Raw genomic sequence first — 14,810 nt, 5'->3', positions numbered from 1 at the left:
TTGTATGACCATTTAATGAGTATGTTTAAATAGATTAATAGATAAACATGTATTTCTTTTCAGTTCTAATTTCTAATATGGTAAATTTCAATAGGTATAAATCAGTCAGTAATTTTTAAGAATGTAAAGGTATCCTAAGACCAGAATTTTGAAAACTGTTGATCCAAGCTATCTTTCATAATGATATGTACTATTTCTATAATTAAAAAAAAAAGATAAGTAAGATATAGAACAAAAAAAAATCAAAAGGCATAGTAATACTGTCATTCATTTTCAAAATGATAGCTCAGACTCAAAAAGTTTAGAGTAACAAGGCCTTTTGTATATTTTTGAAGTGTTAGTCTCTGCATACTTATCTACTTTAATGTTTCTGAGTTTGGTTGTTTAGACATATGCTTACAGGAGTTCTCTCTTACTCTTTAGCTTTAAATAGTGCACTTTAGAAAATTCGAGTTTGTTTCATGGTAAAATGTAGTAGTATTCATTTTAATATGAGCTATTTTATAAATTGTCATTTGCTGAGAGTAGTAATAGATTCCAAATTTTACAACTTTTTATTTTTACTTCCTCCGTAGATAGTGTTGCCCCTATTTTATAGATGGAAGATGAGGCTCAGGGAATTTGTGACATTCTAAAATTTTTGACAATACACAACTGGCTCTGTGCTCTTTGCATTAACTGTGATACAGTTTGGCTATTAGAATTCATAGGCATGTGGGATGCTAGGCTACTTAAATGTAATTAAAATCCACGTATGTAGAAAAAACATATAATGAATTTAGAGTAATCAGAATTTGGTATTTATTAGATTATCTTTTTCCTGATATGCCCCTCAAGTTCTAATTGATCAAAAAACTTTGAAAACTGTGCGAAAGTGCCAGACCATTTTCATTGTGCTGGGGAATCTCACTGAGTCACGTGTTCTGCTTGCCTGTCCGCTGTAGGCGCCCACCAGCTGACCTCTCCTCCTTCTCAGTCAGAGTCGCTGCTTGCCATGTTCGATCCACTGTCTTCACATGAAGGTAAAGTCATCAGATGAACTTTTTTAAAATTGAGATATAATTGATAGATAGCGTTATATTAGTTTCAGGTGTACAACATGGTGTTGATTTGTATTGTGAAATGATCAAGTGAGATTTTTGACTGTCTTATCGTGAGCAGTTTTCAGAAGAATGGAACAAAAACTCTTTGTTAATTAACACTTTGTTCTCCTGTGTACCAGGGGCTTCCGCCGTGGTAAGGCCAAAGGTCCACTATGCCAGGCCGTCACATCCACCGCCAGATCCCCCAATCCTGGAAGGAGCTGTGGGGGGAAATGAGGCCAGATTGCCAAACTTCGGTTCCCATGTCTTAACTCCAGCTGAGATGGAGGCGTTCAGGCAAAGGCATTCTTACCCCGAGAGATTAGTTCGCAGCAGGAGCTCTGATATAGTGTCCTCTGTCCGGCGACCTATGAGTGACCCCAGCTGGAACCGGCGTCCAGGGAATGAGGAGCGAGAACTCCCTCCAGCCGCAGCCATTGGTGCTACTTCTTTGGTGGCTGCACCTCATTCATCATCTTCATCCCCCAGTAAGGACTCATCCAGAGGAGAGGTATGGCACACAGGCCACGTAGAAGAATTTGCTGATTGTGATCACCTTTAGTGTTCTGTCCGCCCGATTCTTTTGACATCTGAAATTAACATGGATTAGGTACATCTAAGGTTAAGGATAGACAGTAGCCATGATTGAAGATGGTTTGTCAATCTGGCATATCCAGAACCATAATCCATAGGAAACCTGTAGTACTTGGTTTTGTGGTAATATAACTTAACATTGTTATTACACTCTTAACTTTCTCCAAGTAATTTTATATCTAATTCCATTTAAACCTCACAGTTTCCTTCTGAGATGGTTAGCTATTTTTTCTTTTTTTCTTCAACAAGGTATAATTTTTTTTATTTTGAAGCAATCACAGAGTTAGAAAGAAGTCAGAAGTAGATTAAAAACAAAAAACCTCCTCCCAACCACATGAGAGTAAGTTGCCAGCCTGATGCTCCCGTGCTCCATCACCTGTGAATACTTAAAGTTTCCTGCAAGTACTTGTACACATAGGACAACCATCTAAGTCTCACACCCCATTCTTGTGTCCCCAATTGTCCCAGTAACATCTTCATAGTGAAAGGATCCCATTCAGTCACATCTTGTATTTAGTTGTCATGTCATTTTAGTCTCAGCCTAGAACATTTCCTCAATTTTTCTTTGACTTGGTGACCTTCACACTCTTGAAAATTACAGGCCAGATTCTAAGATGTTCGTTTAATGTTTTCTCATGACTGTATTCAGATTATTCATCTTTGACAGGAATATCGTAAATGTGACAGTATGTTCCTTTCACTGCATCAGCTGGCACACGATTTTATTTTGTCCCATGCCTGTGGTGGTCATTTGGATTATTTGATGAAGGTGCTGTTTGCCAGGCTTCCCCTCTGTAAAGTTACTTTTTTCTCTTTTGTAATTAATAACTTTGTGGCAGAGGGGATCCTTTGAAAATAAGTAAATATCCTATTCTACATGAAATTTTTTATTTACTCATTCACATGGTTTTCTATTTTAGTCAGTGGGTTTGTTACTGTCATTTATTTCGAAGCCCAATTGTCCCTGATTTGGCCAGTGGGAGCCCCTTCAAGCTGGCTCCTGGGTTCTTTAGACATACTGCTGTCATTCTTTGAGTATATCTTTGCTTTTTGGCACAAAGTGTTATAAGCTTATATTGTACTGTGTTTGCCCTAGTCTTGGAATCAGCCATTTCTCCAAGGAGCCCTTGTTCGTTTTAGTAGAAAATGGTTTTTAGAAACCAAGATCTGGATGCTAGATGTATTCTTTGCTGTAGGGGTGTTGTTGCTCTCAGGACCTCTCAGTAGACGGAGCTAATGAGTGTGTGCATGTGGATGTGTGTGTGTGCACATGCGGTTGCACACATTTACATATGTATTTGTATATTATTTTTCTCTTTATACGTAGAGAACCATGAGCTCACACCAATGTATTCCATTCCAGTCTAAAAACAACAGAGTTCATTTCATCCTTCTCCCTGTCCATATTTGTAACTCTCTCTCCAACAGCGAGAAAGCTGTTTGCATTATCTTTCGTGTGTGTATGTATTTGATCAGTCCACTGCCCCCACTACTAAACCCTCTCTGGCACAGATGCTCTCACCTCTCCATTCAAGTTCTGATACCCCATGTACTCGGATGCCCTTAGGGAAGATATTTTTAGTTCCAGTTTTGTAGATGAAAAAATCAGAAATTAAATGATTTGTCCAAGGTCACACGATGGGCAAGTAAGAGAATTTCAGTCCCCGTCCTTTGACATGTGATCGTAATGATAACTCCACTAATCGGTGATCAAAACGTGAACTTTGAAGTTAGTCAGGTCTAGGTTTGTGTCCCAGCTGTGCCACATACAGGCTATGTAACTTTTGGGAAGATGAGAGATGACCTTTTTTTAGCCTCATATTTCTCAACTATAAAAGAGACTTAATAATAGTATTTATCTCCTAAGACAACCGTGAGGTTTAAATGAGATAATATGCATCCTTACACTCAGTGTTGGCACACAGTATGTACTTGGTTTTAGTAATAAATACTACAGCTATCATCTCCTACCCCTCTCGACTTTGTTTGCGTTGCATTTGCTCATTCCATAAGTATGTGTCGCGTGCCTACTCTGCGCTGGGCTCCATATCGACCTTTCAGTTTACTAACAGTAATGAGAGAGTGCCCATCCTCAAGCAGAGTGCAGTCTGGTGCTTAAACGGTGCACGTCCATGTTCCAGAAGTTGCCCATAAAGCAGCATGAATGGTTTAATTTTAAGACAAACCAGAGTGGCTTTTGTATTTCACAGACTAACTTAAATCCTTTTCATAGTAATTTGTCCTGCTGCCCAACTCCAAATAAAGCATCAAACTTTTTCTACAGACTGAAGAACGCAAAGATAGCGATGATGAGAAATCAGACAGGAACAGACCTTGGTGGAGAAAACGTTTTGTTTCTGCCATGCCTAAAGGTAATTTTATAAAATATTAGAATGCTGTATTGGCAACAGGAAGCAAAGCCCCCATATCTCTTTCAGAGGCCAGTATCTCAGCTCCTGAGGCTTGCTGGGCTTGTTCCTAGCTGTTCTGAGGGCATAGAAAATAGTTTCACACAGGCGAATGCTAAGGCAGAGCTTTAGAAATGACAGTTCTTGCTCCTTCAGGAAGTGGTAGTGGTTTCATAAATGGAAGTCATGCAAGTCATGCTTGCTTCAGTATCATATACCACTGATGTTAAGCATTTAGGACTTTCGACATATGTATTGCCAATGATTATTGCAGAATAAGGAATGCTATTGGTAATTAGATTGAAAATTTGAAATTCATCCTTTACATTCCCAGGATAAACTTAAACTTTTAATGTTTACGTTCACCGAGAATGTTTATAACTTAAACATTGGTGAGTGTTTATTTTGAAAGGCAGTCGTATAAAATCGCTTGCCTTTTTTTTTTTGGTGAATAGCCTGGTGCCAAACCAATAGATACTGAGATTTGAGTTTACAAAAGCGTCTCTTCCCAAAAGGAGAGATCATCCAGGATCAAAACTAGGGACTTCTTCAGAAGGCCTCTTCTTGGCGCTGTGGTGCTCAGGAGCTGAGGCTCCCTGCCGTCCCGCCGCGCTCAAGCCCACTGGGTGAGGAGAGGATGAGGCCCAGAGCTCTGAATGTGCTGTTTTTGAGCAGAGGCTGAGAAACTGTGGCTTTGATGTCGTCCCAATAGAGTGCCGTTAAATCCTTCTTCCTGTGACAGACGACCCTCAAGCAGATTCTGAAAGCTGCTTTAAGAACCTGCAATGCTGTTTTAGGAACGATTATCATTTGACACTGGGGATTTCTTAGCTTTTAAACTTTTCACCTTCCTTGCACTTAGAAATGTTGGCACACCAGTTAACTCCAGAATGCCTGCTGTCTTCCGGGTAGTGCAGTATGTTATATGTCACACTACTGACTTTATTTAATTTCCAGCTCCTATACCATTTAGAAAGAAAGAAAAACAAGAAAGAGACAAAGATGATCTGGGGCCTGACAGATTCTCAGCACTCACAGGTTTGTAGACCCATGGGCTTCCTGGCTCCTTCATTCCCAGAGCACATATTTCATAACACTTTTTCTTGGTGCCATAAGCGTTGCCTTTTTAGAAGAGTGTGTCTGTGTGTGTACAGTGGGGAGTATGTTCTTTACAGCCCTGTGGTTTCCAGTTGGCCACAGTGCCCCTCAGTGTGCTCTTCCCGCAGCCCACCACCACCATCATCATCCTCATTATCATAACTTGTTTACGATGAGGCCCCTGCTCCTGAGCCTCTAGGCGCACCCTACAGCTCGACATCTTAGTGGGATGATGACACATATAGTGCCTTTTAGGAAAGTGTGGTGATGGTTTTAGTGCTGCATGCCATATCTTTGAATCATTGATTGAATAGTTTTCTCTAACATTGATCATAGAATTCTAAATTTATTTCCATCTGTAGTTCTTGATTATTCAGGATCACAGTGAAATTCTGTTTTTACCTAATCATTTTCTTTTTTGTGATAAAGTGTTCGTTTAAACAATATCATAAATTTATAAACTTGACCAGTTTTTTACAGCTCAAATCATTTTAACATTGCTATCTGACTCAAGGAAAATACAACTAAGGGTTGGGTTCTTACCTTATTCAGCATTTGTATTTTTACAGCTTCTTTTTGGCACATTGCGAATGAGCACCTAACAGGAAGGAGTTTGAGAAGCAGTGTTAATGGCCCAACCTTGAGTTTGGTAGCTGTGTAATGTTTCCAGTGACTATAGAGCATCTAGAGGGAAATTAATTCCTCGCCTCTTTTTGTTTCTATTTTGATTTTAAATTTTGTTATCTTACTAAGTTAAAAATGAAGATTTTTATTTAAAAAGGGGGGAAGTTTCAAAAGAACATCCTTCTCAAAGAGCTCAGCATAGTACAGGTAGAATCCCATTTTAATGCATGTTATTTAATGTCTAATTCTCTGTATTTAGACATAGTTCCTTGTCCTAGCATACATCCCTGCTTTATCTGACGTGTGACGTTCCTGGGATAAAGGGTTTGTGCAGCAGAGGCTGTGCTTCCAGACCACCGTTCCCTGCTGGGAGCAGTCAAGCCTGTCCTATTCAGTCAGCCAATACTTGTTGAACAGCTGACTCATGCCGGGGACTGTGCTAAGTGATGTAGGTATTAAGTCACATCACGCATGATCCCTGTTCTTCAGCAACCCAGAGTCTGATTGAAAGGAGTTGGAAACGCATTCTTTTGGCAAGATTTTTATGTTTCCTTATCACGTTCCCAGTTTTAGAACACCACCAACATTTACAGAGTGAAAATACATTTAACGAAATTTCCTTTTTTGAAAATGCTCAATTGATCAGTTTTTGAGAAATTATAAATTATTTTTTACTTGTCTTTGGGCAATACATATTTTTTGATTCTTAATGCCTAAACTGGAAGGTAGGTAGAATAGAATAAGTTTTTTTCATAAAGTATTTCTTGTTCTTTGTGTTCGATTCAAGCCATTTAACTTCTCTACTGGTGCAGAAACTTCTACCCAGTCCTAATTAATGACCCATTGAAAATTATTGTTAAATCAACTTTAAAAAGCTGTGAACAGAAATTTTTTAACAGTCTGCCTATAATCCCACCACCCTATTGTTTTTTCATGTTCTCTCCCAGTCTTTCCATAGTTGTACATGGCTTTTCATAATTGAATCAGAGTATGTATGTAACTATTCTTTTACCACATTTTATTTCATAAAACCCTCTCCCAGTTTCTACTAGACATAGTTGTTTTTTAAATAATTTTTATTGGCTCTAAGATAATATATTGTATGATTTTACTGCAGTGTGAGTGTTTTCTTACTTCTGGGCATTTAAATTGTATCCAGTTTTTTACTATGAAAATAATGCTCACAGCTTCATATATTTAGCACCTTTTGTTTTTATTATTTTCCTGGGATAAGATTTTTAAGAATGGCATTATAAAAATTATAAGCAACATTATAGCTTTCACTCTTTGTGGTTTTTTTTTGGTTTTTTTTGTTTGTTTTTTAGGCAAAGCAACCCTTGGTTGACCTCACAGATTTCAAGGACCTTGTCAGCTTAGAATCCCTTATTTTTCAATTTTTTTTTTTTGCCTACAGCACCTGGTCTTCCTGGGTGGTCTCCCATCCAAGTACTAACCAGACCCCACCCTGCTTAGCTTCCGAGATCAGATGGGATCGGGCATGGCTGTAGATGGCTTTCACTTTGTTGCACCAAATTTTACTGTCACTTTCTCAGAGCCCTCAACTCCACTCAAAACCAATAGCAAGAAGTTCTCCCTCTCTAAAAAAAGATTTTGTAACGATAAAGGTTTGATCAGTTTCCATTTTGAGTAAGATCAGATTAGGACTCTTTGATCGTGCATTCAAATGACATTATAGCAGAAAGATTAAATTACTTCAGAAATTCTTTCTGCAGTCCGTTACAGTTCTACAGAGACACAAATACTAAATATTTTTTCATGAAAACAAAAGAAGAGCCTCTGAGAATAACCTCTCTGCACCTCGATTTGCTCTTCTACAAATGGGGCAATGGTGGTGCCTCCCTATTAGGGTTGTAGTGACTGAGATCATTCATACAAGGTGCTTAGCACGTTCCCTGGCATGTGGTAAGTGCTCAATAAATGTTAGCTGCTATTAGTTTTAGCTGCTATTAACATACATATATAAAACCTAGTGATTTTTATGTGTTTTTAGACTTTCTAAAAAATGGGATTCTACCAGAATGTGGATATTTATGGCTATTACCTGCTCGACCTAGAACCACCTCCAGAGTTTGCATTTCTCTATGGAACTTAATTTTGTCCCATAGACCTGTAGCAGTTCCTTGCTTTGGTAACTGTTAATTAATGACTGCTGTCTTCGACTCCAGGGACACATTTCGATGTGCTGATTTTGCTGACAGGACAGAGGTCCTGTCAGTAAACAGTGCTGCATCTGTGATTGTGATAAGCTGTTTCTCTGTGCACCCCAGGTACAATTGCAGCACTCCCAACAATGTCTAGGAGTGCCCCTGACATCATTGCCCTGTTCCAGCAGCGGCACTGTCATGGTGAGATCTAGTGAGATAGAATATGAACATCTGAAGTTTTCACATGTGGTGTAGACAGAGAAATCCATGAAGGAAGAATGAAGGAAGGTTCTTCTTCTTATTATTATTAAAAGGCTTTAATTCTCAGTTCGAATACTTCTCTTTTTCTTCCTTCAGCATGGAGATGTCTGAATAAGTGAAGTCTGCATATAAAAGTGCACTGTTGGAAATTCTGTTAGCATGGATTGCTAATAACAGTGATTTGAATGTTAAGCGCTTTAGAAACCCATCATCCATTTAGTCTGCACTGAATTTTTTGACACTGTCATGCAGAATTGTGGCGATGATGAGAAAGTGGAGCTAACACTCCCAATTCCGTGCTTTGGCAAGGCTCAGACCTAGAGATGGGACGAGTAGGCAGCTGCATGGTGCCTCTTAACATTGAGATATGTGCTCTTTTTAAGTCTTACCTCCTAATCAGCCTTTGGGATTATGCTCCTGGTGTCGTACTAACGTCAGAGTTGGTACAAACCGAGGGGAACTAATTCTCTCACTCTCCTTTCCCTGCAGATGATCCCAGCCCCAGACTCAGTGCACAAGCCCAGGTTGCTGAGGATATTCTGGACAAATACAGGAATGCCATTAAACGCACCAGCCCCAGTGAAGGAGGGATGGCAAACTATGAAAGTACAGGTGATAATCATGATAGACATTTGAATAGTAACCTTTGTATCACAGTGATAAAGGTGATCTATAAAAGTAGCCTTTTAGTAGCTACTTTTGAATAGCTGTCAGAGAAATGTGGTAAAATTTCCAGGATAAATTAAGAGGAAACAAAAGTATATGAAAGCATAAACTGCATGTATTTATGCTTGTGTGTGCACAGTGTGTCTCTGGAAGAATTTCCGACAAGCTAATGAGTTGGTTCGGAGGGACTCGTAGGGAGCCTGAGAGGGGAAGCCTGGGGAGAGGTGGACTTCCCATACTTCTCGTTTTGAAAAGTTTTAAAATAACATAAAAGTTGAAAGACTAGTACAATTCAGGTCCATGTTTCCTCTGCCTAGACTTACCGTCTATTAACATTTTGCCACATTTTCTCTCTTTTTCCTGAAGCATTTGAAATTATCTCTTAGGAACAATATTTTTCCTACATAATCAGTATCTTTATTATACTAAGGAACTTTTTTATTCTATTTGATTTTATACATGTATGTCTTATCTAAATTGATTAATTTAAAACTTAAAAACAACTGTGGGACTCACAGATCTGTCCTGGCTGCATTTGCGAGTTCACCCCAGCTCACTCTTGGGCAGTGGGTGACGGGAGGCCTGAGCGCATGGTCCACTTCATCCACTGGCGAGCCAAGGGGGCTTCAGGCAAGCTCTTTTCTGGTAGCGCAGGATGCTATGTTTATGAAATGAGGGTATTATGTAAAATGATTTTTGAGGCCCCTTTTAATTCTGTGGTTCAGTGATTCTGTTTATAGAGTATTATCTTCATTAAATTAATAAAGACTTTCATCGTTTTTCTTTTTAGTTAGGGTTGGAATAAGAAGTAAAACCATTCTGTTAATAAGTAGTCTCTTGATATATTATCATTGCTCTCAATAACTTATTTAAATGTTTGGAGTTTTCTTTCTTTTTCAAATAACTTACTGTAAAGCTCAATGCTAATTTATTGTTGATTGGCTCTGAATAACTACGAGTGCCAGAATATTCCAGAAGAACCTTCTTATCCTTTGGGGGGGTTGGGTTTTGTTTAGAGGTTATGGGTGATGGTGAAAGTGCACACGATTCTCCTCGAGATGAAACACTGCAGAACATCTCGGCAGACGATCTCCCAGACTCTGCGAGCCAGGCAGCCCACCCTCAGGATTCCGCTTTCTCTTACAGGTATTTCTTTTACAGTATTTAGGACTTCGGGGTTTGGGCTTTTATTCACCATTGCAGTCATTTCAAGTCAAGTGTTTCATTGAGTCACTTAATAAATGTATGAAACAGAGATAAATTATAATGAAGTGGCTATTTACTAAGAAGGCTGTTCTCGTGTGGATATCTCATAGCAAAGGCTTTCATCCAGGGGTAAAAGAAAACCCCATGTGCTCACAGGCACCACACGGGTAATTAAAATGAAACAAGTGGCAGCGCCTCTGCCCAATTAGAGCTCCCAGGCCTCGCGAGAAGCGTTGGGGGGATAGGGAAGGAGGTAGGAGCAGTTGTGGGGTTGTCGAATAACCCCCCCGTTAAACAGTACATGGCCAGTACTGTTTCATATTTACTCCCCCCCAATTAATGTAAAGCTAACTCTAAACAGTATATCATTATAAATATTGATGCTTTATAATTTTTTTCCTACAGTAAAATTGGGGGGAGGGCATAAAAATAAAAATTTTTATTTACCGTTATATATTTTATGCATCTTTGCAAAGTGGGTGAATATTACATTTGATAAGCTTGATTTATAAGTTGCTCCATTTATCGGAAGCAGACCAATAGGGAAAGGCCCAGCTAGCCAGCCGAGGTGGACAAGCATAGTCCTGCAGGAGGAGCCGGCTCTGGCCTGTGCCCTGAGGCGTTTCAGCTTCTTCCTTTGCATGGCAGTTTGTACATTGTCAGGGTGCTCTGGTTCCTGCCCCATGGGACCAGAAAGGGCCACAGCCACCAGCAGAGGAAAGAACGTTGGTGGCATCTCTCAGCACGAAGAGCTGCATTATGGAGGAGAGCGACACCTTACTGTAGGGTGCTCTGACCTGGGTGCTGCTAGGCGCTTCAGTAGTTGGAAGTCGAAAAGAAGCAGGTTTTGACTCAACACAAAAAGGTTTCAAGCAGTATAGCAATAAGAAAGGATTCTGGCTGGGCGGTGAGCTTTCCTAGCGGCGGGATCAGCGTTTGTCAGGAGTCATGGTGATAGGCGTTCCTAGTTCAAGGGGTGAGGTGGTTCCGACGACTTCTGCGGTGCCTCTCGACTTGGGCACAGTGCGTCTTTCCACCCCTCCTCATGGTGCCTGTCCTGGGTCTCAGCGCACGGCGGAAGGTCAGAAACATTTGTTGTTCGACTGATTCTGGCGACTTCACAGAACGGTCCTTGCCCAGAATACTTTTGCAGCCTTGCTCAGGTAACCTGAGAGCCTGTACCTTTAAGTGAGGTCTCAGTAAGTTAAAAATTACCAACCAGTGTCACCCCAATAAAAAATGTAATAAGAAAAAAAATTTTAATTTACCTTTACTTATGACCCCTTGAAACATTTGGGTCCTGAGTTAGCATATTAATTTATGTAGTAAATGTTCATAAAATGTGACCATATCTGGAAAAAGAAGTTAATGAATTTTCAACTCACTCCTTAGAGATGCAAAAAAGAAACTGAGGCTTGCCCTTTGCTCCGCGGACTCTGTCGCCTTCCCAGTGCTAACCCATTCAACAAGGAACGGCTTACCAGACCACACAGACCCAGAAGGTGAGTTGCTGCCTGGTAGTTTTAGTTTTTCCTGTATTTATAGGTTGAACCGTATGAAATCGCCAGTTTCACCTGTAAGCTCAATAGCGATTCCATATGGTTCGGCTTAATGCATTTATATTATCAGCGAAGGGCGTTTTGATGACTGATGGCTCGTTGAAGTGTGGTTTCGTTGAGGGTGGCAGTACAGCCTGGTTCTGCCGATCCCAAAGGCTGAGGCGTGACGTACAGCTCATGTAAGGCCATGGACGTTCTCGCCAGTAAGAGAATTCTTATTTTTTTGTTTAGACAATGAAATTGTGTGCTTCTTAAAAGTTCAAATAGCCGAAGCAATTAATTTACAAGATAAGAACTTAATGGCTCAACTTCAAGAAACAATGCGTTGCGTGTGCCGCTTTGATAACCGGACCTGCAGGAAGCTGCTGGCGTCTATTGCTGAGGACTACAGGTGACATGTCTGGCCCGTTCGCGCGAAGCCCTGTTTCCAGCTGCAAGTGCTTTCTTCATGGTCCTTGTTTCAGAAACCAATCCAGGCTTACAAAGTGCTTGGCTGTGTTCACGGGGACAGAGATCTCTGAGGAATGCATTGGCTGTTCAGCCTGGAAGTGTAGCTCTAAACGAGCAGCTCCCTAACGGAAAAGCACGGTTTACGTCAGCCTCGCACAAAAGCTGCTTTAGCAGCGGGGCAGCCAGGATAACTAGGAGATGATGTTCCTTTTTTGCAGGGGACAATAGGAAAGACTAGTTCCCTAGGCTGGGGGAGCAGTTGGCCTAGGAACTGCCGCCCTTCATCTGTTGCCAGTCCCTTGCTCTCAGTTCAGGAGAAAAAAGAAATTGAGATGCTTAGGAAGTGAAGAGACTTGAGAGGTTTAGGGAATGGGTGCTCTAATGATTGTTACGTGTAGACCATAAGCAAATAATTGGTGGTATGTGTAACTGGTGGTATGTTAACCTGCCTTTTGTTATTTTCACTTCCTGTAGCAATCAGTTTCCTGTTAGGTGTGTGGTCCTGCCCGCCTGGAGACTGAGCCCTGATGTAAAATAGATCAGCGATGTAACTTAGTAATGTTGAGTAGCTTAGGTAGCCGAGCGGTCAGCCCAGGAGATGGTGTTCTTCACAGACAGGCCGAATGCTTCTGTTTCTTGAGCAGGCAGCATAATTTGTCCTCAGGACACTTGTTTGCAGCCTGACATGTCAATTTGTAAAACCAAAATCTATGAAGCATCTTTTTCTAAAGAAAAATTAGGATGCTCAGTCTCCAAAGAAAGTGCATATCTGATGTCCTGAAAAACATATTTCCTTTCAGGAAAAGGGCCCCCTATATTGCTTATCTCACCCGTTGTCGACAAGGACTGCAGACCACGCAGGCTCACCTGGAGAGGCTACTGCAAAGGGTTTTGCGGGACAAGGAGGTGGCCAACCGATACTTTACCACCGTGTGCGTGAGGTTGCTGCTTGAGAGCAAAGAAAAGAAGATCCGAGAGTTCATTCAAGGTAACTGAAGACCTTTAGATTAAGCATCTCTCTCCAGCATTTCTCGTTAGGGAGATTTGGAACTTTTTGTTTTGTTCGAGTAGCTACATGTTTAAGAGCAGTTTCTTAAATTCCCAGTTATTTTACGGATTCTTCATCATTAAACCTGGATGTCAAACAATACGTTTTATTTTTATTGGATTGAACAGCTATAGTTTATTTAAAAATTAGGAAAATTGGTAAAGTTTTGGATCCACACAATTATTTTCAGTTTTTAAAACAAAGTATATCTTTTTTATAACAAACCCCTTGCTCTTAAACTTTTACATATCTCTTACCTTTCTCCTGATTTTAATGATTCGGCTCCCAAAATAAACCATACCCAAACACTTTAAGCTTTAAGAGCATAGTACCTGCATAGCTAGTGGTTAAAATAATCTTTATAATTTCCTTTTTAAAATTATTCAGGTAGTGTGTTTTAAAAATTATTATTTTGCATTGGAGACTTTCAGAAACTCACAGCAGCTGATGATAAAACTGCTCAGGTAGAAGATTTCCTGCAGTTCCTTTATGGCGCGATGGCCCAGGACGTCATATGGCAAAACGCGAGTGAAGAGCAGCTTCAGGATGCTCAGCTGGCCATTGAACGGAGCGTGATGAATCGGATTTTCAAGCTCGCTTTCTACCCTAATCAGGACGGGGACATACTGCGTGACCAGTGAGTGCCTCTGTGTTTAGTGCCTGTGTTGGACTGTGCAGGGTTCCCTCCGCTCGCCCTGTGTTTTAGACGAGCTGTACATGAGACTTGCTGTCTCATCATAAGGGAGGTGCATGTTCTTACCATTTTCACCCACCAGAATTACAACTTCAAAAAGGATGATGTGCCCTGCTTTTGGGGTTGTGGGGAATCAGGCCGGAGGGCACACAGGTCGCTGCGGCCTCTCTGGAAGCCTTGCCGGGTACTCCGCCTCAGCTCTTCTTCCCTTCCTTCTTCTTGCTCGCTGACCCTTTAGGTCTTGACTCAGGTGTCACTTCCTTGAGAAAACTTCTCCGGACCTTCTGAGCCGGTTGACTCCCCCGTCAGGGCTTCCGGGCCCGTGCACCTTTCTTCAGCACCTGCCACAGTTGCAGTCTTACATTTGTTTGATTCTCAACCCGGCCCTACTGACATTTGGGGCCAGATGGTCCTTTGATGCGGGAGGCTGTTGTGTGCATGGGAGGAGGTTTAACAGCATCCCTGGCCTTGACACACGAGAGTCAGTACTACCGCACCAGTTGCGAGAACCACAGATATCTCCAGACCTTGCCAGGTGTCCTCGGGGGGCCAGGTCGCCCGTCCTCGAGTGCTGGTTTGTGTGGTCATCTGAGGAATGCTGCTGTCCCCTGCGGGATTGTTCCCTTTGTGAGAGCAGAAACGTGATTATCCACCACTGTGTCACAGCGCTGCGCATGTAACAGATTGTTTGAATGTTATTTCTAGTATCCATTTACTTATTAGGAAAAGTTATATGTTTGAATATCAAAAAATATCTGGAATGGTGTGATATGTGACTAATATCTCTGTAAAGCTGTTTTTTAAAAAGTAATCCCAAACAAAATTAATCCTGAAGAGAAAAACATCTGGAATAGCAAGTGATTGTTTTTGGTGGTGAGACTATGGATAACTTAGCATTTTTCTTTTTCCTCTTCTGCATTTTCTTGAGCATTGCTTTACAGCCCTGTTTCTGCCC

The 14,810-nt window shown here is 40.9% G+C and overlaps 1 protein-coding gene across 1 annotated transcript in view; it reads left to right on the top strand.

Moving 5' to 3' along the window:
• Positions 1-14,810, top strand: part of GAPVD1 (GTPase activating protein and VPS9 domains 1) — a 64,808-nt gene that overhangs the window by 45,103 nt on the left and 4,895 nt on the right. The window contains exons 15-24 of the mRNA XM_023532958.1: positions 945-1,022; positions 1,223-1,593; positions 3,961-4,048; positions 5,042-5,122; positions 8,722-8,844; positions 9,915-10,044; positions 11,497-11,606; positions 11,895-12,054; positions 12,914-13,101; positions 13,585-13,798. Of these exons, the coding sequence (XP_023388726.1) occupies positions 945-1,022; positions 1,223-1,593; positions 3,961-4,048; positions 5,042-5,122; positions 8,722-8,844; positions 9,915-10,044; positions 11,497-11,606; positions 11,895-12,054; positions 12,914-13,101; positions 13,585-13,798 (1,543 nt within the window). The remainder of the gene's footprint in view (positions 1-944; positions 1,023-1,222; positions 1,594-3,960; positions 4,049-5,041; positions 5,123-8,721; positions 8,845-9,914; positions 10,045-11,496; positions 11,607-11,894; positions 12,055-12,913; positions 13,102-13,584; positions 13,799-14,810) is intronic.

Source organism: Pteropus vampyrus, unplaced genomic scaffold (genome assembly GCF_000151845.1).
Source record: "Pteropus vampyrus isolate Shadow unplaced genomic scaffold, Pvam_2.0 Scaffold95, whole genome shotgun sequence".
Taxonomy (NCBI): domain Eukaryota; kingdom Metazoa; phylum Chordata; class Mammalia; order Chiroptera; family Pteropodidae; genus Pteropus; species Pteropus vampyrus.
This window is presented reverse-complemented; position numbering and strand designations above follow the sequence as displayed.